At 45.4% G+C, this 27,488-nt stretch overlaps 1 protein-coding gene across 1 annotated transcript; it reads left to right on the forward strand.

The window, feature by feature from the left end:
- Nucleotides 1-24,962: 24,962 nt before the first annotated feature.
- Nucleotides 24,963-27,059, forward strand: LOC132541159 (basic phospholipase A2 homolog blK-PLA2-like). The gene is made up of 3 exons (XM_060200942.1): nt 24,963-25,137; nt 25,346-25,452; nt 26,644-27,059. The coding sequence occupies exons 1-3, from the start codon at nt 25,028-25,030 to the stop codon at nt 26,874-26,876; spliced, it is 450 nt and encodes a 149-aa protein (XP_060056925.1). The 5' UTR covers nt 24,963-25,027; the 3' UTR covers nt 26,877-27,059.
- Nucleotides 27,060-27,488: the final 429 nt, after the last annotated feature.

A 27,488-nucleotide genomic window follows, 5' to 3' on the forward strand; every position in this document is an offset into this window, starting at 1 on the left:
CCCTCTCCTTGTCATACCCTGATTTTCACCAGTCACTTTTCTCTCCACCCTCTCTGTGTCGCATCCTGTTCCCACCATACTGGGCTAGTATATTTATAAGGACAAGATTGTTTGTAGTTTTTAGAGTTTAGCTTAGCTTGGTATAGATTGCGCTGCGTCCTGCATGAATAAAGAGTTACTGTGTACAACCCAGCCATGAGTCCTGGGTCTTCTGTTACCCACCCATGAAGCCAGCCCGGCGAAAACAACATGCTTCAGAACCTTAATACCCCCCAAAGATTGGAGGGATGTAACTCTTGCTATGCTCCCAGGCCCTCTCTTCCTGCAATGGGAGACATTTTTTCACAAGGAATGTTTACAGCAATCATGGAAAAATAGTCAAAATCAACAAGAGGTGAATTTTGATGTATTGTTTGAAATGGGTCAATTAGAAACAGGGATTCAACAGGCAGAAGCCAAGTTTCCACCTGGGTATTTTGATCAGGTACGCTTCTGCACATTAAGAGCATGGGAGTGATTAACACCACCCATGGGTGCGGCCTCAGCCCCCATTCTCTCCATTCAACAAGAACCTGATGATTCTCTGGCTAAATTCATTGCCAGGGTCCAGTCGAGTTTGGAAAGGAAGATTTATAATCCTGATGCTCTTTGTCTCCTCCTGTGATCCATCGTCTGCGATGGAATGCTTTCACACTTCCGACAGCCCTGTGTCACTCTTAAAAATGAACACCCAGATACCTGGATTATAGCTACACAGGATCTTATATCAAGCTCTTTTCAAGCACCTATGACGCAGGCCTATGCAGCTATCTTACATAAACAAAAAGGGGCTTTCTTTCAAAACGAAAAGGGGCTTGCTTTCAGTGTGGTCGCCAAGGGCATTGGTTTAACCAATGTCCAGAAAATAAGCCGCAACCCAACTTCCAGTCAGGGCAACCCCGCCTCCAGTCAGGGCAGCCCAGCCTCCAGTCAGGGCAACCCTGCCTCCAGTCAGGGAGCCAGAGACCATGAATGCCTTGTCCTAGATGCCAGAAAGGGTTTCATTGGAGGAGAGATTGTTGGTAAAGGTTCCATAGGAATGGCACGCCCCTGCCAAATGTAAACAGGAATTTAAACTAGGTATGGGGCTTCCCTTAGCCCCACTTCCAAGAGGGAATGAAGCAGGTTGCCCTCTTGGTGCCATGCCCTTCTACCATAAACAGAAGCCCAGCTTCGGACCCAACCCATCGCTACACCCACCACACCAAGTAACAATAGCAGAGGGTGAGTGGAAGGAGGAGAGTGCAGCATGTGGGAACTTCCAGCATAGGAATAACTGGATGGAGCAAGAGAACGGTTCAGATTCAGAGCCTGAGATTTTTGTGGACCACCCCTGTTTTAGAAAGGGGTCACCCGACTATGATGATAAGGATTGGTAATATTCCTTTTAAGTGTTTGATTGACACAGGGGCAGATAAGACACTCTTAAGACAAGCAGAGGTTCCCCAGAGTTGGGAACTCCTCCCAGGACTGCTCTTACATGGTGTTGGAGGGTTGACACAGGCATTCCTCACAGGAGATTCCCTTGTGTGGGAAGATCCAGAAGGGACTACCAGATGCTTTTGGCTTTTAATATCTGATATAAGCACCAATTTATTGGGAAGATACTTGCAGGAATCTTTGGATGTAGTAATATCCTCAAACACCTCCTCAGGACATCACACTCACTCCTGTTAGACTGCTAGACCCAATCAGCACCCCCAATACTAACTGCCACTGTTCATAACAGAACTCCCTGCTTAGATTGGCTTTCTAATGAACCTTTATGGGTGGAACAGTGGCTTTGCCTAGGGAGAAGCTAGAAATTTTAAAAGAACTCGTTCAAGAGCAGTTGTCTTTGGGGCACATTAGTCATTCCTGGAGCCCGTGGAATACTTCCGTCTTTGTTATTAAAATGCGCTCAGGAAAATGGCATCTCCACACACCTATGGACATCTAATCTTTGGTAAGGGGGCACAAAGCATTAAATGGAAGAAGGAGGTTCTCTTCAATAAATGGTGCTGGGAAATCTGGGTTGTAACATGCAGAAGAATGAAATCAAACCACTTTATCTAACCAGAAACAAAAATAAACTCCAAATGGATCAAAGACCTGGATGTTAGACCAGAAACAATCAAATGCTTAGAGGAAATATTGGTAAAACACTTTCCCCCCAACACCTCAAGGACATCTTTGATGAAATAAACCCAATTGCAAGGAAGACTAAAGCAGAAACAAACCAATGGGACTATATCAAATTGAAAAGCTTCTGCACATCAAAAGAAACTATCACACAAAAAGAGACTTCTCAGAGAATGGGAGAAGATCTTCACATTCCATACATCAGACAAGAAGCTAATCACCAAAATATATAAGGAGCTCAGCAAACTTAACAACAAAAAAGCAAATGACCCCATCCAAAAATAGGCAGAGGATATGAACAAAACATTCACCTCAGAGGAGATACAAAATGCTAACAAACATATGAAAAACTGCTCTAGGTCACTGATGGTCAGAAAAATGCAAATTAAGACAGCATTGAGATACCACCTCACTCATATAAGAATGGCATACATAAGAACAACAGCAGAAACAAATGTTGTTGAGGCTGTGGGGACAGAGGAATCCTTTTTCCTTTCTGGTGGGAATGTAAATTGGTCCAGCCTCTGTGGAGAACAGTCTGGAAAACTCTCACAAGGCTAGACATGGACCTTCCATATGATCCAGTAATTCCTCTCCTGGGGTTATACCCCAAGGACTCCATAACACCCAACCAAAAAGATATGTGTACACCTGTGTTCATAGCAGCACTATTCATAATAGCTAAAACCTGGAAGCAACCCAGGTGCCCAACAACAGATGAGTGGCTGAGAAAGCTGTGGTATATATGCACAATGGAATACTATACAATTATCAAGAACAATGAACCCACATCTCTGACCCATCTTGGACAGAGCTAGAAGGACTTATGTTAAGTGAGCTAAGTCAGAAAGATAAAGATGAGTATGGGATGATCCCACTCATCAACAGAAGTTGAGAAAGAAGATCTGAAAGGGAAACTAAAAGCAGGACCTGACTAAATTGAAAGTAGGGCACCAAGGTAAAAAGGGGTAGACATGCAGCTTCCTGGGCCAGTGTGGGGTGGGGGTGGGTTGGGTGGGGGTGGGTGGGATGGGACAGTATTTTGGTGGTGGTAATGGTGTTTATGTACACTCCTAGTAAAGTGTAGTCATATATGAGAGGGGGAAAATTAATTGTATGTCTCGAAGTTTTTAAAACACAGACTGAGTCTTTTTAATATTTAGGCTGGGTATTTGCTATGTGGACTCTCTCAAAAGCCTAGACCAAGTATATCAGAAGCAACCAATGGCACAGCTATATACAAGATACTGGGTACTATACAGCAAACCCTAGGTGTGGGGCTGCGCCACGGAGAAGAGAGAGAGGCGGTCTGCAGCAAGTGGGGTACACAAATCTTTATTATTGGATCAGGAGGGGGTGGCTCAGGCCACGTGGAATTAGCCGAAAATGGCCGTCCCCACTACTTCACCACTGGGCAAGAGCAGGAGAGAGAGGGCGCCAAGAGAGAGAGAACCCAGAGAGAGAGGGGGGAAATGGGAGAGCTTTTATTGGGCAACAACCAGGGGTGACGTGTGGGGACAGGATTGGTTGAAAGGGCCACTGCTAGGATTTTGAGGGGCATGGTAAAACCTAGGGGTGGAGACTGCATCAGAATAATTCCTCAGCATCATCTCCTCCTTTTCCTTTATATCTAAATGGACACATTAAGGAAATATGGAATGGAGCAGGCTTTAATGTTTTTAAGGAATGCCGTGCTCAGGTGGGAAGATGTAGGACTTTCTGTGGAGGAGGGAAGGCTTAAATGGCTGCCAACCTTGTGAGATTTATGTGTCCCCCTGTGCTCAACCCCTCTTTAGAGAGAGAGAGAGAGACATACCTGGAGGTTATCTTGTCCATCTCCAAAACTCTCTACCTTTACACTGTCTGAACTGGAAGACGCTTTGAAGAGGGTTAAACCGGGAACAGCTGCTGGTTATGATAACATCGCCCCAGAACTCATTCTTAACCTGGGTCCCGTGGCAAAGAAGTGGCTCACTTCATTCCTGTCCCACATCTTGGAATCTGAGTCTATGCCCAAAGTTTGGCATTGTGCGAAGATTATAGCAGTTTTGAAACCAAAGAAAGACCCATCACTGGTCACCAGCTATAGACCAATTTCTCTCCTCTCCGTTTGTTACAAACTCCTTGAGAGGCTGCTTGTATTTCTCATCTTACGGAGAAATTCCTATCACCCGCCCAAGCTGGTTTCCACCCAGGAAGATCTACCTGCGAACAAGCCCTGGCCCTCTCAACTTACATTGAAAATGGATTCCAGAAGAATTTAAAGACGGGTGCTGTCTTTGTTGATCTCACAGCAGCCTATGACACGGTCTGGCACCGTGGTCTCCTAGTCAAGATCTCAAGATGCCTGCCTCCATGGGTGGCCAACACTATATCGTTTCTTCTCCAAAACAGAAGATTCTGGGTGCATCTGGGTGACAAGTCTAGCAGATGGAGACTTGTCTCAAGTGGCCTCCCCCAGGGCTCTGTTCTGGCTCCTATGCTATTTAATATTTAGATAAATGACCTCCCAGGAACTTCTTAAAGGAAGTTCTTCTACGCCGATGACATCCCAGACAATAGAACGCAGGAGGAGAGAGCGGACTTCAGGATTATATATCTTTCTCTCTAAGGTTGCCCTCACCCTTGAGATGAAGTTCGCTAAGGATTCATCAGTGCCTTGGCGAAGAGATTTAATGGGAACTGATGACTCTACTGTGGTTGGGGTTACCCTTTCCCAAGCTTGTGTTGCGCAGATGTGTACCTGTTCAAAATAACCAGTTGGAAACTTAGCTTCTGCCTGCTGAGTTCCAGTTTCAAACCCTCCTGCTCCAAACAATGCATCAAAATTCCATTCTAGCTGTTTGTGAGTATTTTCCTGCGATTGTCTAGAGCATTCATCACGGAAGCATGCCTTCCATTGCAGGTAGAGGGGGTCTGGGAGTGCAGCACAAGTCAGGTCTTTCCAGTCCTGGGGGGTGTTAAGGTGCTGGAAAAAGCTCCGTAAAATTGAATTGGTCCATGGGGCATGAAACCCGTTTTCCTTCACTGCCTGTCTGTGTCTCTGAGTTCTTTGGAGGAGTATGGGTGCCACACCTGAGGGTTTTGTCTATTGGGGGCCACATTTACCAGGAAGGTGTGGACTTGGTCTGATGATGTGGGGGAAAGGGTTATAGAAGTGGAAACTGCTGTAGTGGCTGCAGGGGAAACTGAGCGCGTATCTATGGGGATGGAGCTCTTGGGACAGACTGCAAAAGGTTTAAGGTACTCTAAATGCTGAAAACATATCCTTTAACTCCTGTATCTCAGCCACAAGGTCTCTCAATGATAAGGTATCAGCAGGGGGAGGAGTTGAAGAAGTGGAAGCCTCAGGGGAAGCTGAAACTGTGTCTGCGGGGGCAGCGGGAGGAGGGGTCAGAGAAGCGGCCAAACACGTGTCGGTGGGGACAGCTGGGAGCGGGCGCAAAGGAGTGGCCGAACATGTGTCTGTGGGGACAGAAGTTTTGGGGCTAACTGCAGATCGCTTAGGGCATTTAAGCTTTGGGCACAAATGCTTTAACTCTCACATCTCAGCCTCAAGGTCGCTTAACCTTTTGGCAGGAGGACTTGAACATATCCTGAAAGTAGCAAATATACCCAAGAGAACCCATGGTGTAGCGAAAATTAAAGTGTCTCTGAGATCGAGAACCTGTCCCAGGAGAGAAAGATATAATGTCTGGGACACCTCCTCATAAAACGGAAAAAGTCCCATGGTGGGGGGAAATGCGGGCCCACTTACCTGTTTCTGGGTGACTTCTGGGGATCTCAGGCTGGGCCACCCAGCGGGGCGTCAGTGTTGGACATGATGGGCGCCAGGTGTTGGGCTGCGCAGCAAAGAAGAGAGAGAGGAGATCCGGAGCAAGTGGGGTACACAAATCTTTATTATTGGATCAGGAGGGGGTGGCTCAGGCCACGTGCAGTCAGCCAAAAATGGCCGTCCCCACTACCTCGTCACTGGGCAAGAGCAAGAGAGAGAGAGAGGGTGCAGAGAGAGAGAGAGTCCAGAGAGAGAGGGGGGAAGTGAGAGAGCTTTTACTGGGCAACAACCAGGGTGATGTGTGGGGACAGGATTGGTTGAAAGGGGCACTGCTAGGATTTTGCGGGGTGTGGTAAAACCTGGGGGCGGAGACTGCATCAGAATAATTCCTCAGCATCACTAACAAAAGGACTTTTCAAAGTTAACCCAATTACCAAATAATGTGATGATAACACTAACTATCCATTGTCTTTCTGAACCCTAAGACAGCAGGAACCTCACATCTCCACTATAGAGCCTATATTTTTCCCAGCCGTGGAACCTTAGGATAGGGCCCACTTTCCCTCATGCCTCTCCCAATCTATATCAAATAATATTGCATCTGCCAATCGCAACCTAATCAACGCAAAGATTGCCACCTCAATGTGCTTCTGCTCAGACTGTGTCCAGAGACTTCACGTGTGGAATGACAACCCTTCAGCTTCATTACTCGGGTGAGACCTTTCCTTCATTGTATTCTCTAATTCCATCCCAGGTGGTTCACATTCTAACAAAGTCCCAAAACCTAGATATAGACCAGGTTCTGTGAGGGAGAGCATATGTTCACACTTATCCATAAACTAGTGCAAAATATATTCCTGAAAGCAGAAGTACACTAGAGTTGGCAGTGAGTACCTCCCTAACACTTCCTCTCCACTATTCCAACCTTTGGGTCCATGATTGCTCAACAATTTGTTTGGCTTTGTATGTTAACTCTCTTTTCAGCCACCAGGTTCCAGATGTCATCAGGATGCCGGCCAGGCTTCCCGGGACTGAAGACCCCACCAATATGTCCTGGAGCTCCGCTTTCCCAGAGACACACCCTACTAGGGAAAGAGAGAGGCAGACTAGGAGTATGGACCGACCAGTCAAAGTCCATGTTCAGCGGGGAAGCAATTACAGAAGCCAGACCTTCTACCTTCTGCAACCTAAGACCCTGGATCCAACCTCCCAGAGGGATAGAGAATGGGAAAGCTATCAGGCGACGGGATGGGATATGGAGATTGGGTGGTGGAAATTGTGTGGAGTGTACACCTCCATCTCTGGTTTTGTTAACTTATCCTTTCCTAAATAAAAAATTAAAATAAAAGAAAATGGCACCTCCTCCAAGATCTTTGTGCAGTTAATAAAACCATGCAGGTTTGGGGCTCCCCCCAAAGGGGTTTGCCTCTTGCTTCTACAATTCCCATGGGTATTCCAATCATAGCTATTGATACATAGGATTGTTTTTTCTCTATTCCCTTACACCCACAAGATTGTAAAGTTTTTGCCTTCTCTGTTCATTCTATTAATAACACCAGCCCTGCCGATAGATATGAATGGGTGGTACTGCTCCAGGGCATGGCCAATAGTCCAACTATTTGTCAAGAGGTTGTTAAATGTGCCCTTTTGCCATATATTCATAAGGGTCTTAAGGTTTTTAATTATATGGATTACTTGTTAATATGGGTAGAATTAGATAAAGATCTCTCTGCCCTATTTGATTTTCTCATTCCTGCCTTAAAAGCAGCTTTAATGTAGCTCCTGAAAAGATACAGCTAATTCCTCCAATATCTTTCTTAGGCTCAGAGATTTCCCTAATGCAGATTCGTCCTTTAAAACCTTGTGTTACTTTTCCTTCTAATCTCACTCTTGCTTCTTTACAAAGTTTTCTGGGAAAATTTAATTGGCTTAGGCAGTATCTTTATCTGCCTACTAGCTGCCTGCAACCACTGTTCGATTTGTTAAAAGGAAACAAACAGCCCTATTCAAATTGTATGTTAACCCCTGAAACCTCTTTAGCACTGAAAAGGTTAACCAGGCTGTCCAGGACATGCACCTCGTTCGGTTCTCCCCCTCTTCTCCGGTAAATCTTCTAATCTTTAACTCCATGCCCATGGTAGTGGGGGCACTGTGGCAGAAGCAGGGCATTCTCGAATGGCTTTCATACACCAGTAGGCGGAACTCCAAAACTTCTTATGGAGATTGATGCCTTAGCATTCATGGTTCACCAAGGAAGAAACAGATCGGTACAGGTCTTAGTAAGGGAACCGGATTCAATCATTCTTTTCTCTCACAGATACAGAATGGCTCATATGCCACCATTCTCGTTTTGCCATAAGTTTAATGGGTTTTCCAGGACAATTAGATAGTCATTTTCCTTCTAATAATTTGATAGCTTCTTTACCTCTGTTGCCTCTACTAGTACCTAAACTTTTCTCTCCAGATCCCATCCTCTCTGCTCCTAGTATTCACTGATGGTGGAAAAAAGGGAGCTGCTGCCATTATATATTATCCAGACCAGCAATACCCCAACCTCTCTTTACTGAGCTTCCTGATAATTCCCCTCAGTACAAGGAACTTTATGCTGTTTTCCTTGCATTAAAACCTGTACCAAAAGTCTTCAACCTTTTTTCTGACAGTATGTATACTGTTAATTTACTTCCATGGCTTGCTAGATGTTATGTGAGAATTGATGACAACTCACTTTCTCCTCTTTTAATTCAAATTGCCTCTATACTCTGTTCTCGAACCCAACCACTGTATGTTCAGTACCTACTTTCCCACAGCCCTCTTCCTGGTCCCCTGTCTGAAGGGAATGCTGCAGCCGACCACCACGCCACCACAGGAATTCTCCTAGCCTATTTCTCTAATCCTGCTGACTTTAATTCCCTAACTCATGTTAATCTTAAAGTACTTTGAGCTCAATTTCCTGATATTCCTCTGGCACAGTTAAAATGTATTCTTGCTACATGTTCCTCCTGTGCAGGTCTAATAAAAACATCTGCTATTCAAACTCTGGGGGTTAATCCTCGAGGTTTAAAAGCCAACGCTCTTTGGCAAATTGATGTTACCCAAATACCCAACTTTGGCAAACAAAAATATGTGTTCGTCTCAATTGATACCTTCTCTAAATTTATGTGGGCTACAGCTCAGATGGGAGAAAGCTCAAAAAACCTTATAAGCCATATGCTCTCCTGTTTTGTTTTGGGATGCATTGGATCGACCTTCCCGTGGTGCATCCCCTGAGTACCCATTCATTGGGGAAACTGACGATCCTTCCTAGCCGACTGAATCCACATGGATCCCAGTCACTTTCAAAGCCAGAAACAAGCAGTTCCTGACAGCTTTCAAGCTGTTGGTCCTGCTCTTCGAGTCCTCCAACTTAATGTTGAGGGGCTGTCCTTTGCCAAATGCGTTCTTATTGGTCAATTGGAGATACAGCATCAGGCAGATGTCATTTGCCTACAAGAAACACTTATAGCAGTCGATGAAGCTGCTTGATTCACACCATCAGTGGATTCGATTTAATCCTACACTGAACTTCTCTGTTCCAGACTCTTGGAAACAGAGTTGGCAGTCAGCTGAGGTCAAGAACAAACACCTCATCACAGACCCCTGCAAGCGTCAACCCGGCTTTGACCTAGCACGTTATGATTGGGCCCTCCTCAATCGCTATCGAACAGGCCATGGCCGGTGTGCCGCTATGTTCCATCGCTGTGGAGCCAGAGACGACCCGAACTGCCCCTGCGGCTCCAGACAGACTATGACCCACATAGTCAACGACTGCCACCTCTCCAGATTCAAAGGAGGTCTCGAAACTTTACATCAGGCTCAACCTGACGCTGTTGACTGGTTATGGAAGAAGGGCAAATGCTAGAAGAAGAAGCTGAAATGGGGGTACCTCTTCAACTTAAAACTGACAATGGGAATGCTTTTACCAGCAAACAATCTAAAGATTTTTTTCTCCTCTGGAACATTACTCATACTACAGGCATTCCGTATAATCCACAGGGATTATAGGCATTATAATCCAAAGGGATTATAGGCATTGTCGAGAGGGCCTATCAAACTCTTAAGGGTCAATTATAAAAGAAAAAGGGGAAATGTACCCCCCAATATCCAGCTGGCAAAAGCCTTAACTACATTAAAACTCTTTAATATTTACAAAAACTCGGACCAACCTCCTATTATTATTCATTGGCAAACACCACCCACCCTCCCAGCTATTAAAGTCAAGTGGAAAGACCCACCTGATAAAATTTGTAAAGGACCTGACCCCGTATTGACTATGGGGAGGGGTTTCACATGTTTTTTTCCACAAAATTACTCCAAACCTGTTTGGATTCCTGCCCGCCATGTCCCGCAATACCCACATGATGGCGCTGATATCCCTGAGGAACAAGAAAGACTGCAAGAGGATTGGCTGCAAGACGCATGCCTGGATTCATAATACAAAAGGGCAGAATCTAAAAAATCTGATTCACAGAACTCTTCCCCCCCCCCGGATGTCTTATGCTATGACTGGCCAGTTGTGTTTTGTGAGTGAGTGAGTTGGAAAAAAAATTTGAGTGAGTTGAGTGACCAAAATTTTTTTACTACCCATTGTGCTCAGAGTACTCTGAAATTTAATTGACTTTATATAAAATGGCTGGACACAGCCATGGTTTCTGGAGACGTCCAGAAACAGTCCAAGAATAGTTTTTTTCCCTCTTTTTGATTACTTTTTAAAGTCTTGTTATAAATATGAAATGTTTAGTCTTAAACTGTGTGAGTAAAGATGGTTCAACTATGACAGTAGATCTAAATTCACGTTTGAAATGATATGTCTTAGTTACAAAAGTTTTTCTCCTCCTGTGTATTATAAACTACATGTTTAATATGTGTGTTTCAAGTTTGGTAAACATTAACTTAACATTTAAAGTGTAACTTTGAAGCCACATTCTTACCAGGAGAGGTAAAATTAATTCGCTAAAGTAAGTGAGTGTTTAAGGTAAAAGTCTAAATATTCAATGTGACAATTCATCATCTCCTAAGTTAAAATACAAAGTCTCTACACAGGACATTTTTGGAGGGTCCCCCAAAATGTTATGTAAGCTATCCTGTGGAAATTAATCCACAACAAATCTGGAATCAATCTGACATTGTAAATGTTCAAAAAAAAAAGTCACTAAAATGTGTTAACTCTCTAGTAACCTGAGTTGGCTTAAAAGTCCAATGTACAAATAGTTAAGAATCAATATATATATATATATATATATATATATATATATATATATATATATTACTTAAATTTGGTTTGAAAATTTGCTGTACAGAGACTGCTACATGAGGTCACATAAGATGACCTTTAAATGAAATTTTAAAGATACCTAAACCAATTATAATCATTGAGTTATCAATTATAGTAAACTTCTAATTTGTTAAAAAGTTTTTTCATAAGTAATTGACTACAGCTATGTTAAGCCTTCACATGAAGACGCATCTGCTCATACGGAATTCGCAGAAATCCATCTAGGACCCCTGACCACTGACATCACCCACAATTACAGCCATCCCCTGAAACCCATAATGTGACCTGACACGATCTGGAGAGCCTGATTCACAGACTCCAAAGGACAAGACTTTCCTAATGCCTTTCTCTCACCCATCACTGTCTGCTCTTCCTGTTTCTGCTTTGCCCATCACGTTTTGGCGGTTCCAGCTCACTCTCTACAGAGAAGAAAAGTTCCAGTGGCTGTCATCCTCCATCAAGGTAGATGTGCGGCATTTTTTCCCTGGTCGTTGACATTGGACTGACCCTTCTATTGGACTTGCTGGTACACCTGTGGACATTCCCTTTATACTGCTGGACTTCTCGAGGACTGACTGTAGCAGTCCATGGAACTTTCCGCCAGCTGACTGGGGACTTTGCAATGCCAGATCACCCCTCTAGCCCCTCAGCTTATCAGGCCCCCACTCCTCCACCCTTCAGGCAGCCCTCCTCTCTGCCCACCAGACCTCTCTTAAGTTTCACTCTGTCTTTTGCTACTCTTACTTATCCCTCCCTGTCTTGTGCTAGTTCTTTTTGAAGACACTTACATGCTGTCATTCAGGTTTCTTCCCAACAGGTTTCTGTTCACCCCTACACTGCTATTCCCCTGACAGAGATGAAGCTTTCTACAGACATTGACCCAGTTCTATATGGCCATTAAGTAAGAGAGAGATGTTGGGGAATTGTGAGGATGTGGTTGAGCTTGGAAGGGCTTGAGCCTGAGGGATGTGTCAATCCTGTTAGTCTCTCTCTCTACTGAGAGGTTGAGCAAGGAGGGACAGTAGAACCCCAAAAGGTGTGACTCTTATCAGTCTCCTTCCCTCACAAAATGCCCCACACTCCTGCTACTATGGCCATTAGTTAAAAAGAAAGGGGGAGATGTTGGGTAGTATGCCAGCACCCCCGGCTTAAAGCTTCTGTCTCTAATCCTGCTTAACTAAGCACCAGCATGACTGCTGGGCATTGGTTTCATCCCATTTAAAGCTGCGGTCTTTTTACATAAACCACTGTTAACTAAGCACCACCCTTCCTCCAGGGCATTGGTTTAATCCCCACTGGTTCATTATGTCTTTTTGCCCTGCCCCCTATCCTAGTACACCCTGATCTCCACCAGTATTTTTTCGCTCCACTCTCTCTACATCACACCCTGTTTCTACCCTTCTTGGCTAGTATATATACAAGCTGCTTTTCTGAGTAAAAACACTTGGAATTGCTTTCCGGCTCCCAGAGTTCCAGAGTGTATCTCCTGCAACATTAGCGCAGCATGAGTTCCTGATCCTTCTCCCATGCAGCAGCCTAGATTGGCTCCAGTTGAGTTCTCTCCAACCCAGAGAGCACTTGCTTGGGAAGAAGCACCCTCAGGCTATCCCGGCACTCATGAAGCTTCCACTCTGCAGGTGGGGAGTGAAGTCTCAAACCTGGGTCCTTGTGCATGGCTATGTGTCATATTTAATTAATATGAGAGGGAGAAAGTTGATTGAATGAATGTCACACTTTTCACTACACAGACCATAGGCTGAGTCTTTGAAATGTTGACTCTCTTAAGAACTTAGACCAGGAGAACAGAAGCAACTGGTGGCACAGATATATATAAATAATGTCAATGGACATCAATTATGGTGATGTTGTGTATGATACAGCCAATCCTAACAAAGGAATTTTCAAAGTGAACCCAATTGCCAAATAATTTGATTACAACAATAATTATCTATTGTCTTCTTAAACCCTAAGACAACAGGAACCACTGAATTCCTCTATAAAGCCCAAATTTTCCCCAGTCCTGGAACCTGTAGTGTGGGGCTCACTTTCCTGTATGCTTCTCTCAGTTAATACCAACTGATACTGCATCTGCTGATCCTAGCCTATTCAATGCAATGAGTACCACCTCAGCATGCTTCACTTCAGACTGTGTCCAGAGATGTCAGGCATGGAATGTCAACCCTTCAGCATCATTACCTGGGTGAATCTTTCCTTTCTTATAGGACTCCTTAATTACATTACTGGTGGTTCGCTTTCTAAGAAAGCCTCAAATACTAGATACAGACCAGGTCCCATGAGACAGGGCAGATGTGCACATGTATCCGTAAATTAGGGCAAAACATGTACCTTAAAGCAAGAGTACACAATAGTTTTCAGTAAGTAAATAAATGAAGCAAGCAAGTAGAAAGACCTAAGAAGACACCTCAAATATTTAATGAAATAGTTTTACTTAGATTTAGATACCATCCTCACCTACTTCCACACTTCCCTCTGTCACTCCAAAGCTACCCTTATCAAAGTAAGGACTACAAAAGCTGAATAAGGGCAAGAGACTCACATACTTTAATGATGACTCTTTAGTCACTATAAGGCAACTCCATCATCTGGGGCCCTAGTATGGGAATCCTGGGATTCCCACACAAACATGATGACCCTAGACCTTGAATAGATCCCCCTCCACGTTATCACTGGTCATCTCCATCAGGAACAACATAATGGACCCTTTTGTGGGTCCCATAGGACTTTTCCCTCAATGTGGATAAACAATGGTAGAGAATCCATCCTAAAATGGAGGTTGGACAACATACTCTATATATCACCTGAAGAAGATGGGTCTTGAAATTGGTGCAACTTGGATTGCTCCCACTGATGACCACAGAATGCAAGTTTGTACCTACAGGGATGTAGAGGTCACATAGGCTCCTATGCTGAATATGGGCCCAGGATCCATGGAGCTTAAAGTCAACAATATTTATATACTTTTCCCATATTTGGGAGCTACTCTCTTCCCTGATCTAGCCCCTTTTCCAGCCAGGACATCATCTTCCCAGAATAACTTGGATTCACCTGCATATCAGATGTCAGGCTCAGGCAGAAACTAATAACGTCATGGTCCCTTTGGAATATACCTAAAATAGAACTAGGTATTTCCAAAATGGAGAACCCAAATCTTCATATGCAATATTTCAGCCTTTAGGTTCATGATTAATCAACAACTTATATGGCTTTTGCTGTTAATTGTTTTTCAGCCACCAGGTTTCAGATGCTACTATGTGTTGGTATGCTTCTAAATTCTGCTTCTAAGACCCTCTTCTGTTACATTGCTTGAGGCTGTGGTCTATTTACATAATCATTGTTTTTGTTGGTTTAATCCCCACTGGTTCGCACGCTATTTTCCTTCTCCCCACCCTCTATACTAAGTACTTCCTCTTCCTGACACATCTGCCTCAGGAAATATAAAAGACAGGGCTTTCTAATGAAAAGAGATTATATTATATTGCTGAACTGCATCCTCACTCATCAATAAAGACTGAACTGCGCTCCCAGCTTAGTCATGAGTCCCTGGTCGTCTGTCTCCCACCCGTGAAGCTAGCCCGGAAAATGGCACCCTGAACAGGGACAGGCATCACCTGAGACTGTAACAGGTCAAGACTGGGACTACTTTGGGAACTCACCAAGTCACTGGAGTGAGTTATTAAGCTAAAAAACCTACTTATAGGTAAAAATCCCTCAGGCTACCATATAGCCTACAGGGAAGAAAAAGAACAAAAAAGGCCTTAACAGCCACTCAGGGATTGATATAACATTGAAATAACTGTTAATCTCCACAACTATTTACATTTTAAAAAATTTATTCATTTATAAAATGGAAATACTAACAATACCATAGGATAAGAGGGATACAATTGAGGGGAAAAATTAATTGTATGTCTCGAAGTTTTTAAAACACAGACTGAGTCTTCTTAATATATAGGTTGTGTATTTGATATGCAGACTCTCTCAAAAGCCTATACCAAGAAGACCAGAGGCAACCAGTGGCACAGTTATTTACAAGATACTGAGAACTATACAGCAAACCCTAACAAAAGGACTTTTCAAAGTTAACCCAATTACCAAATAATGTGATGATAACACTAACTATCCATTGTCTTTCTGAACCCTAAGACAGCAGGAACCTCACATCTCCATTATAGACCCTATATTTCTCCCAGTCCTGGAACCTTAGGATAGGGCCCACTTTCCCACATGCTTCTCCCAATCCATATCAAATAATATTGCATCAGCCATTCGCAACCTAATCAACACAAAGATTGCCACCTCAATGTGCTTCAGCTCAGACTGTGTCCAGAGACTTCACGTGTGGAATGACAACCCTTCAGCTTCATTACTCGGGTGAGACCTTTCCTTTCATAGCATTCTCTAATTCCATCCCAGGTGGATCATTTTCTAACAAAGTCCCAAAACCTAGATAGAGCCAGGTTCTGTGTGAGAGAGCATATGTTCACACTTATCCATAAACTAGTGCAAAATATATACCTGAAAGCAGAAGTACACTAGAGTTTGCAGTGAGTACCTCCCTAACACTTCCTCTCCACTATTCCAACCTTTGGGTCCATGATTGCTCAACAATTTGTTTGGCTTTGTATGTTAACTCTCTTTTCAGCCACCAGGTTCCAGATGTCATCAGGATGCTGGCCAGGCTTCCCTGGACTGAAGACCCCACCAATGTGTCCTGGAGCTCCGCTTTCCCAGAGACTCACCCTCCTAGGGAAAGAGAGAGGCAGACTGGGAGTATGGACCAACCAGTCAACGTCCATATTCAGCGGGAAGCAATTACAGAAGCCAGACCTTCCACCTTCTGCAACCCAAGACCCTGGGTCCAACCTCCCAGAGGGATAGAGAATGGGAAAGCTATAAGGGGAGAGGATGGGATATGGAGATTGGGTGGTGGGAATTGTGTGGATTTGTACCCCTTGTACTCTATGGTTTTGTTAATATGTCCTTTCTTAAATAAAAAATAATTTAAAAAGAGGGATACAATTCCCACCACCAGAGCTCCATATCCTATCCCCTCCCCTGCTAGCTTTCCTATTCTTTAGCCTCTGGGAGTATGGACTCAGGGTCATTGTGGGGAGCAAAATGTAGAAGGTCTGGATTCTGTAATTGCTTCCCTGATGAACATGGGCATTGACAGGTGGATCCATACTCCCAGCCTGTCTCTCTCTTTCCCTAGTGAGGCAGGGCTCTGAGAAAGGGGGGAACTCCAGGACACATTTGTGGGGTCATCTGTCCAGGGAAGTCTATTTTGGCATCATAGTTGCTGTTATAGCTTTTCAGGAGGGAGACAGATGACCAGGGACTCATGGCTGAGCTGGGAATGCAGTTCAATCTTTATTGACAAGCGGGGATGCAGTTCAATCTAGCTAGCTCTAATCACAATCCTGTCATATATATATATCTCCTGAGGTGGAAGTGTCAGGAAGAGGAAGTACATAGGATAGGGGGTGGGGAGAAGGAAAATAGCGTGCCAACCAGTGGGGATTAAACCAATGAAAACAACAGAAGGGGTTGTAGAAGCAGAGTTTAGAAGCATACCAACATTTCCCCCTTTCTTTTTAACTAATAGCCATAGTATCAGGAGTGTAGGGTGAACAGAGACCTATATCGTACAGGCATTTACAAAAGAGCTGGCAGAAGACATGGAGGAACAAATAGGAGAGCAGCAAGGACCAGTGTGATGCCAAGGGGAGGGTTGAAGGGCCGTTTCCTACCTCAAAGAGCAGTGTGTAGCAGGAGAAAGGGCATTTTCTGACTCTGGGGGTATCTCTTTACTCTGGGGGCATTTAATGGCTTAAAGGGTGTTTCCTGACTCTGTGGGCAGGACCTAGTAAGGAGGGGGGGTTTCCTGACTCTGGGAACACGGCCTGCAGGTGAGGGGGCATGGCCTATATATTCCCAAGGCAGCTGGCTGCAAAGTCCATGGACTGCTGCGGTCTGTCTTTGAGAAACCCAGCAGAGTAAAGGGAAACTGCTGAAAATTTGTGTAAAGTGTCCAAAAGGTGTACCAGTAAGTCCAATAGAAGTGTCAGTCCAAAGCAGATGACCACAGATGAAATGCCAGGGGATGAAAGGCTGCATGTCTGCCTCGTTGGAGAAGGTCAACCATTGTAATTCTGCTTTTCTGTAGTGACTGAGCTTTGGAGTCTGTGAATCAGTTTCTTCAGGTCGTGCCAGGTCACATCATTGGTTTGGGGGGGCTGCTGTAGTCATGCCATCTTGTGCGCAATGTCAGAGAACAGGGGTCCAAATGGATTTCCAAGGGTTCAATTTGAGCAGATGCTTTTTCATGTGAAGACGACAGCTGTAATTCATTTACTTATGAAACAAAACGTTTTCAGGTTGTTTAAACAGTATAAGCTCAATAGAAGAACCATGGTTAGAAGCCTCAAGCATGAGAATCATTAGCATAATCATTGCTCTATCCACCTTGCCCACACTCATACAGTTTTCAGGATTAAATGTTTCACATTAATACCAAGACGTAAAAAAAAAAAAAATGAAAAAAGGAAAAAACACTTTTTGGACTGTTTCTGGATGTCTCTAGAAATCATGGCTACATCAGCATTTTTTTTTCAAGTCAATGTCATACAAAAATTCAGTCATTCAAATCACTCTCTTATGAAATGCAACTGAAAGCAGACAGCAAACTTAAGATATTCTGAGAGAACAATGAGGGGGGAATTGAGACAAAAGAGGTAGGCAGTTTTTGCTTTTTTCACCTTGAACCAGATTATCCAGATCTCACCATGTAGTATCATGAGTCCCCCGGAGGGTGTCCTAGTCCAAAAAGCTCCTCAAAATTCCATTTAGGGTTCTTCTGATGGTTCCTGCAGGATTGCTGTAGGCATCCATTTTTAAAAGAGTCTTCCCATCGAAGAAAGAATCGAATCAAGAGGATAGAACTAACCACGTGTCTCCATTCTTGGGGACTGCCAGGGAACTGTAGAATGCTCTTCAAGTTAGAGTAGTCCTTCTCCATGGAAAACATGCAAGAGGAAGTACAGAAAGTCCAAGGAGAAATCTCCGTGCATCTTCCAAGCTCTTCATTCACGGTCATAAGAAACCAAAGTGTGACCCAGAGCAAAATGTTCCAGAGACAGAGAAATTGTCTCATGAAGAAAGAGTAGAAGCTTTGGGAAACCTCTTCATAAGTAGAAAAGCAACCCATGGCGGATGGGTAGATAAATTACTGGGGGATGGGCGGGTTAGGTCCCACATCGGTGTAGGTCCCTGTTTCACGGCGCCATATGCTGGGCCGAGCTAGCTTTGCAGACAGGAGAGAGATGACCAGGGACTCATGGCTGATCTGGGAATTCAGTTCAATCTTTATTGATGAGCAGGGATGCAGTTCGATCTAGCTAGTCTAATCACAATCCTGTCATATATATATATATATATATATATATATATATATCCTGAGGCAGAAGTGTCAGGAAGAGGAAGTATGTAGGATAGGGGGTGGGGAGAAGGAAAATAGCGTGCAAACCAGTGGGGATTAAACCAATGAAAACAATGATGATGTAAATAGACAACAGCCTCAAGCAATGCAACAGAAGGGGTCTTAGAAGCAGAATATAGAAGCAGACCAACAAGGTGATGTTTGATATTCCTTTTTCTTTAGAGAAGTTTCCCAAATGGGTAGAGGTGGATATCTGGGAAGAATTGTGGTCTCTGCATGTCCTGGTTATTCGGTGGGAACCCAAAGTAGTTCTATCCCTGTCTTGTGTTGGTATGCATGAGACCCCTTCTGTTTCATTTGGTTTAAATCCCCCCGCTTAACACTATTCTATTTATATAACCACTTCATTCTATTTACATAACCACTGTTAACAAATTCCACCCTCCCTCCAGGGCATTTGTGGTTCAGTGATAGGATTCTCGCCTGCTCTGCCCCCTCTTTGTCACACTCTGATTTTCACCAGTCACTTTTCTCTCCACCCTCTCTATGTCACATCCTGTTTCCACCTTACTTGGCAAGTATATATAAAGACAGCATTGTGAGTTTTACAGTACTTTACTTTGAGTTTAACTTAGCTCATCTTAGATTGTGCTGCATCCTGCATGAATAAAGAGATACTGCCTACAGCTCAGCCATGAGTCCCTGGTTGCCGCCTGTGAAGCCAGCCCATTGAAAACAACATAACCTGTCGAAAACAACATATGGCGCCTGAACAGGGACTGAAATAAGCCCTGAAACATGGACCGGCATCAACGCGGGACCCTACCCACCCATCTTCCAGATAAGTAAACTTGGCTACCCATCCACCATGGGTTGCCTTTCTACTTATGAAGAGGTTTGCCAAAGCCTCTACTGTTTCATCATGAGACAGTTAGTCTGTCTCTGGAACATTTTACTCTGGGCCACATTTCGGTTCCCTGACCGGGAACTTTGGTTTCTTACGACCGGGATCATAGAGCTTGGGAGATGCACGGAGATTTCTCCTTGGACTTTCTGGATTCCCTCTCCATTGTTTCCTGAGGAAAAGGACTACATTTTGCTCCGGGCCACAGTTTGGTTCTTTATGACTGTGATCGTAGACCTTGGGATATGCATGGGGATTTCCACTGGGACTTTCTGGACTTCTTCTCAAATGTTTCCCATGGAGAAGGACTACTCTAATTTGAAGAACATTCTCGAGTACCCTGGCAGTTCCCAAGAATGGAGACACGTGGTTAGTTCTACTCTCCTGATTGGATTCTTTCTTCAATGGGAAGATGCTTTTAAAAATGGGTGCCTGAAGCAATCCAGCAGGAACAGTCAGAAACACCCTAAATGGAATTTTGAGGAGCTTTTTGGACTAGGACGCCCTCCGGGGACTCTTAATCCTACTTGGTGAGATCTTGATAATCTGGTTCAAGTTGCATTTCATAAGAGAATGATTTGAATGACTGAATTTTTGTTTGACATTGACTTAAAAAAATGCTGGACACAGCCATGATTTCTAGAGACATCCAGAAACAATCCAAAAAGTTGTTTTTTCCCTCCTTTGATTTCTCTTTTACATCTTGACATGAATCTGAAACGTTTAATCCTGAAAACTGTATGAGTTATGGGTGGGGCAGATAGTGCAATGATTATGTTAATTATTCTCATGCCTGAGGCTTTTAACCGTGGTTCTTCTGTTTACCTTTCCACATTTTATTGAGTTTAAACTGTTTAAACAACCTTAAAATCATACTAGAAAGGACTTCCAATTTTAATGGAGTTATCAATTATAGTAAACTTCTAATCTGCTACAAGTTTTGTTTGACAAGTAAGTGAATTTCAGCTGTCAAATCTTCACATGAAAAAGCATCTACTCAAATGAAAATTTCTGGAAACCCATTTGGACGCCTGTTCTCTGACATTGCCCACAAGATGGAATGACTACAACGCACCCCCGGAAACCAATGATGAGACCTGGCACGACCTGAAGAAACAGATTCACAGACTCCAAAGATCACTCTCTACAGAAAAGCAGAATTCTGGTGGCTGACATTCCCCATCGAGACAGTCGTGCAGCAGCGTTTCATCCTCCGGCATTTTCTTCTGTGGTCAGCTACTTTGGACTGACACCTCCATCGGACTTACTGGTACACGCTGCTGTGTTTCTCAAAGACTAACTTCAGCCAATTGCCTTGAGACTTTATAGACCATGTACCCTTGCCTGCAGGCTCTGCCCCAGAGGCAGAAAACTCCCCCTCCTTATTAGGTTATGCCCACAGAGGCATGAAGCGCCTCAAGAGGCAAGAGATGCCCACAGAGGCAGGAAACGCCCTTTGAGGCAAGAGATGCCCCCAGAGGCATGAAGCATTCCCAGAGGCAAGAAATGCCATTTTCCCTGCTAGACCTTGCCCTTTGAGGTAAGAAACATTCCCCTTGACATCACATTGGTTATTGCTGCTCGCCTATTTTGTTTTCCATGTCTTATGCCAGTTCTTTTGAAAACGCCTGTACGATATAGGTTTCTGTTCACCCCACAATGGCCATTAGTTAAAAAGAAAGGGGGAATTGTTGGTATGCATGAGACCCCTTCTGTTTTATTTGGTTTAAATCCCCCCTGCTTAACACTATTCTATTTATATAACCACTTCATTCTATTTACATAACCACTGTTAACAAATTCCACCCTCCCTCCAGGGCATTTGTGGTTCAGTGATAGGATTCTCGCCTGCTCTGCCCCCTCTTTGTCACACTCTGATTTTCACCAGTCACTTTTCTCTCCACCCTCTCTATGTCACATCCTGTTTCCACCTTACTTGGCAAGTATATATAAAGACAGCATTGTGAGTTTTACAGTACTTTACTTTGAGTTTAACTTAGCTCGTCTTAGATTGTGCTGCGTCCTGCATGAATAAAGAGATACTGCCTACAGCTCAACCATGAGTCCCTGGTTGTCTGTTACCCGCCTGTGAAGCCAGCCCAGCAAAAACAACCTAACCCCTCGAAAACAACAGTCTTGTGGTCTGAGGTGGTTTCAGTTGATATTCCTAGTTGACCAGAGAGAGAGAATTCCGACATCTTAAAAGGTGTCAAAATTTGAGAAATAAACATGAGGGGGATAGAGGAAGTTATCCAGGGCCTTGGGCTCTTCAGTTTAGAGACACAGAGTCAGGAGGAGCATGGGCCCTGCCCCTTGCATCACTCTCGGGCCTCCTGTCCTGACAGACTTCACAAGCCTGTGTGTTTGAGCAGCTGCTCTCCGTGCTCAGCAGCCCAGTAAAAAGCAGTGACCTGTGTGCAGCCGTAACTCTGCATTTGCCGTGTTCCCAGGATGTTTGCTGCCACAGCACTTATTAAACCCTGTCCGCCGGACACCTGTGTCAACTGCTCTCTGGAGCCTTCGGGCCTCTGACTGCCGCTCAGGCTCCACCAAGACTCCACCTGAGCTTGTCTGCTCATCCCAAAGGGGACGCCTGTGATCTTGGACGTTGCCCGCTGGCGACTCTGCATCCATGACCCAGAGTCCCCGTGTCCTAGAGGAGGCCACACCTGAGACCCTGGGAGTTCAGATTCAGCACAGGCTGTGACGGGCACAGTGTGTCTTCAGATGAAGCCTGTTGACACTTTCAGGCAGCAGGGAGGAGGCTGTGCAGCTTCTGTACAAATAACTGGGCAGTTGTGTCTCTCACCCATGTGAAGACCTGGCAGACCTGCAGGCCTCTGCAGAGTAGGCCACACAGTCACCCTGTGACTCGGGACCCGGTGCTTTGCTCTAGGAACCCTGTGAGGGAAGAGTAGACAGGGCTGCTGCAGGTGGTCTCTCTCCTCCTTCCTGTGCTCACTCTCTCCCCCACTACTGCTCCCAGATGGGCGAGTCTGGAGGCTGTGAGGGGCAGAGTGAGCTCCACAGGCAAGGCTGCCCTGTTTCTTGACCAGGACTGGAGACAGGGTCCCATTGGAATATCATCAAAGCAGACTTCCAACTTTCTTCCAACTTATAAACCACAAATCTCATCTGCTATATACTCACCTTTAGGTTCATCATCATTATTATTATTTTAAAATATTTATTCCCTTTTGTTGTCAGTGTTGATTTTATTGTTGTAGTTATTATTTTGTTATTATTAATGTTGTCATTGTTGGCTAGGACAGAGAGAAATAGAGAGAAAAGGGGAAGACAGAGAGGGGGAAAGAGAGAAAGACACCTGTAGACCTGCTTAACTGCCTGTGAAGCAACTCCCCTGCAGGTGGGCAGCTGGGGGCTCCCACTGTCATCCTTCTGACTGTCTTTCCGCTTTGTGCCATGTGCACTTAACCTGCTGTGCTACCACCCAACTCCAAGGTTCCTCACTATTAAACAATAGATTCTGATTTATATCTTAATGCTTTTATCACCAAATAGAAGATACTACCATTATTCCAATCTGACTTCCCTGGGCAGACAATCTCATCAATATGTTCTGCAACTACACCTCCCTAGAGCCCTGCCCCAAGTAGGAAAGAAAAAAGATGGGGGGAGGTTGGATCCACCTGCCAAAACCATGTCCAGCAGAGAATCAAGTAAAAAATCCAGACTTTTCACCTTCTTCACACAAAAAGAATTCTTGTCCTGACTCACAGTGGGATAAAGAATACGGAAGCTTCCAATGGAGGGGGTGGGAAGCAGAACTCTGGTCATAGGAACTATATGGACTCATACCTGTGTTATCCCACAATCATGTTTATCATTATTAAGTCACTAATAAAATTTAAAAAGAAAGAGGAAGGTGTGGTCTTGCAGTTACTAGGAGCAATGAGGTGACTGACCAGTCACACTGTCCCTGAGGCTGCAGGGGAGAGAGCGGTAGATCAGAGGACAGTTCCTCAGCTGTGTCTCCAAGGAGGTGAGGCCTGGGGTGGGGAGGAGGCAGGGCTGTGCACAGAGGAAGCCAGGCAGGCAGCTCTGCTTTTGCCCAGGGCCAGACACTCTCAGGGAAGGGGAGGAGGAGAAGCCTACAGCAGCACGGGGGCCTGGCCTCTCCTGGGAGCAGCATCCAGGGGATGTATGGTGGTCACTCCCAGAACTGCTTCAGGGAATGACTATGTCAGGAGCCAGACCCACGGAAAAATTACACAACAGGACCAGTTTTGGGCAGCAATTAACAGCAAACAGGGTTTCCTGCCTCACCTCTGGTCAGTGGTGATTAGGGACACTGAAGGGATTACCCAGAGCCACTGGCAGGCTGTCCATCACAGACCACACCCCACCGCTTCACAAAACCCAGAAAGTCTCAGCTCCCCGAAGGAGCAGTCATTTATGAACTCAGACTGCAAATAAAGAAGGAAAGACTGGAGGCATCAGCTCAGCATTCTTTGAAGGTCTGTGCCCAGAATTGACACCTTTGTTGTGCATATTACTTCTTATGCTTATTAGAACTGAGAGAGAGAGAGAGAGACACAGAGAGAGAGAGAGAGAGAGAGAGGAGAGAGAGAGGAGAGAGAGAGAGAGAGAGAGAGAGCCTCTTTGTTCCAGCAAGGCTGTGCTCATGTGAGTCTGCGTATACAAGAGGTCATCTATGTGATGAGGAGTGAATTCTGCACTGGGGTTGAACTCCAGAGTGTCTGCAGGATAATTGGGCATGTGTATATGTGTCAGGTCTTGCAAAGCTTCTCAAGGAAGGCTGCTGGGTGACATGTGACAAAGAATACTGGGGTGACAGTTCAGGGTGAATTTCCCACACATGATTGCAATGTGGGGTCAAGCAAGAGCTGCAAAGTGGTAGATCAACACCCCAAATCAGGGAAAGGAGCCACATGAAAAGTGCTGGGTTGGGGTAGTCCAGGGGTTTCCATGGACTCTTGCCTTGTGTCCTCTGTGTGAGCTGAGGGGGTCACCACCTGCACACAGTCTGGGGGTGGGGCTCCTGCCTGCCTGTCCCCTGGAGTCTCCTGAGAGACAGCAGGATACAGAGCAGATGCCATCTCCATCTCCACCTGGGAGAGGAGTCAGGCTAACCGGCGTGTGATTCTCCCCCAGAAGGCTCGGCATGAAGGTCTTGCTGTTGGCAGCGATCTCGGCCTTTGGTAAGAGCAGACCCTGCCCTGGGGCACAGGGGGCAACCCATTGAAAGAAACAGGCCTTCATCAGGGCCTTCTTGTCTGCCGTGGCTGCAGGCCTTTCTCCTGCAGGAAGAGTCCCCTGTGGGAGGGGGTGGCAGAGAGAATAATGGAGCTATCGGGGCTCAGTTTCCCATCACCCTCATCATGGGACAATTTCCTGCCAGGTCTGCTGGGGACTGATGGGTCTAGGTGGAATTATATGAAATTGATCAGTGAGGTAACGAAAAAGAAATATCTGTATGCTTACTCTAACTATGGCTGCAACTGTGGCTTCAGACAATATGGAGCCCCCGTGGATGCAACAGACAGGTGAGAAGCCCAGCCCTCCCTCCCCTGTGCTCATTTGGACCCTGCAGGGTGGGGACAGCACCCACCCCAGGAAGGTCCAGCAGAAAGGCTGCAAGCATGAAGGAGACTCTGCTCCAGGTCAAGGCACAGACACGGGGGCACTCCCTAGAGCCAGGAGAAGACTGTGACCTTGGGATGATGGGAATCCTGATAGGAGCTGTGCCCACAGGTGCTGTGCTGAGCATAACTGTTGCTATCGCCATCTGAGGAAATTGGGGTGCAATCCCAGAAAAACAAGCTACAGCGCTCTCTATAATCCCAAATCTATCAAGTGTGGTAAGGACAACACCTCCCATGCACCTGCTTCTCTGTGTGTATATGGAATTCCCACTGTGGTGGGCACTGTGCTGAGGCAGAGAGACCAAGAGAGAAGGAAGAGACCCTCCATAGGACATGCTCTTAGTGAGAGGAAGTCACCACAGTTCCAGTGTGGCTGGGGAGACACCATGATGATCCCAGAAAGGCTCCCATGCTGGCAGCTTCAGGCTTAATGCCCAGCACTGCCATAAGCCGGAGCTGAGCAGAGGTTGGGTGTCTCTCTCAGTCAAATAAAATAAGGGAAATACCGTGATGAAGAGACAGAACAAATATGATGTGGGAAAGGACTCAGGCCCTCAACCTGAGACATGACACGAAAGTGGTAAACACGGGGAAGGAAGGAAAGAGGCATCCTCACTCAGTCTCAGACCAAGTTGCTTCCTGAATGTCAGGACGTCCACCCTCAGAAGCTTCCCCAGGAGAGGAGGGGAGGGCAGTTGAAGGTGGTTTTCAGACAGGACATGCTGGCTTCACCAGCAGGAGAGGAAGCCATCCAGGAACTGCAAGGAAACAGAAGTGCACCAAGAACAGTATGGGGCTCAGAGTTACTTACACATGTTGCCCCATGGATGTGTCTCTGCCTGGGGAAAGGATACGAGTCATTGCCAGAGCTTTCCAGTACATTCCACTCAGGAGCTCACTGGCAAAGTCACCTCACATAGGCCCCGAGATAAGTCTCTGCAAAGAGAATGGTATGGCTGTCATAATCTGCAAATAATGTCATGTCCTCTGGACCCAAGAGCCTTTGCCCATGAGCTTGATTGAACTTGAATAGGGGATAAATCAGGTAGGAAATTAGACAGTATGATACTATGATGGATGACGTTATCAGAGTCTGAATCACCTTCCCAATGCTCCCACTGGAAGTTAAACATTGTGACTTGGTCTTAAGGGAAAGGGCAGTGCTCCCAGTCAGGACTCCCATGGCTTAGCTGCTACTGTCCTCAGGAGACAGGGCACCAGAGACCTGAAGGCACAGAGTGTGTCTCCAAACAACCTAACTACCTAGACTGAGGGGTTGGGACAAAGGATTACCCACCAGAGAAGCTTCAGGAAGTCAGAGGTATGTCTTGCCCCCAGGGTTCCCACAAGAAGCCATGCATAATTAACAATTTCCCTACCCTCGGGTACCTTCTTTTACAATTTCAGTGAAACGAAATAAGTGTAAGACTCAAGTGTGTGAATGTGACAAAGTTTTTGCCAAGTGCCTTGCAAAAAGTTTGAAAACTTACAAAAGGAAATATCAGTACTATGAAAAGGAGGACTGCAAAAGAGCATCCCCAAGATGCAAAGAGCCCTTGAAACTGGAACTTTTATTACTTCTTCCTGAATTTCCTTCTCTTGCACCCCCATTCCAAGCCCTGGACCTTGACCTGGAGTGAAGAACCACCCCCTCTCTGCTCAGAGTCCCTTCTATCTCCACACAGGAGCCTGCAGCCTGGGGCAGGTGTGTCTCATCTCCTTCCCACTTGCTCTCAGGCAGCAGGAAATTCCCCCTTTCCCAATCTTCTGCACCAAGTCCTACTCTCTCCTTAGAATGGAGGAGCTGCATTCCTTGGACTGTCTTCTCAATAAAGCAACTGACTGGAACACTGTGTGTGACTGTGTGTACCAGGGGCATCACACCCCTACCTCCATCAACTGCTAGGAAGAGGGAATAAATGACACAGGAATTAGTTGGGAAGGGACTAAGATGGGTGGTGCTGTCAGAGTCTGAGTCAGCTCCCCAGTGGCCCCACAGGTAAGTCTAGCCTAGTTCCTGGTCTAAATGGAGAGGCTTGGGCACCAGCTGTGTGGGCTTGTTGGAGAAACTGAAGAGACCAGGGACAGGTGAGGGGCATAGCTCAGGGCTAGAGCTCTGGACCTCAGAACAGGCCAGGAATACAAATCCGAGATTGGCAGGTCTCTCCCCATCACCATTGTCATTACAAGAGACACCCAGAGAGTCAGCCCTGCCTCCCTGACAGAGAAGCTTCAAGGGGAAGGAAGAGTGT

The sequence above is a fragment of the Erinaceus europaeus genome, chromosome 11, assembly GCF_950295315.1.
Source record: "Erinaceus europaeus chromosome 11, mEriEur2.1, whole genome shotgun sequence".
Classification (NCBI taxonomy): Eukaryota; Metazoa; Chordata; class Mammalia; order Eulipotyphla; family Erinaceidae; genus Erinaceus; species Erinaceus europaeus.

Bases quoted from the DNA above. Each gene is read 5' to 3' on its own strand.
- LOC132541159 (XM_060200942.1), top strand. From the start codon at position 25,028: ATGAAATTGATCAGTGAGGTAACGAAAAAGAAATATCTGTATGCTTAC. The intron at 25,138-25,345 runs GTGAGAAGCCCA...CTGTGCCCACAG, and splicing joins CCCGTGGATGCAACAGACAG to GTGCTGTGCTGAGCATAACT. The intron at 25,453-26,643 runs GTAAGGACAACA...TTACAATTTCAG, and splicing joins TCCCAAATCTATCAAGTGTG to TGAAACGAAATAAGTGTAAG.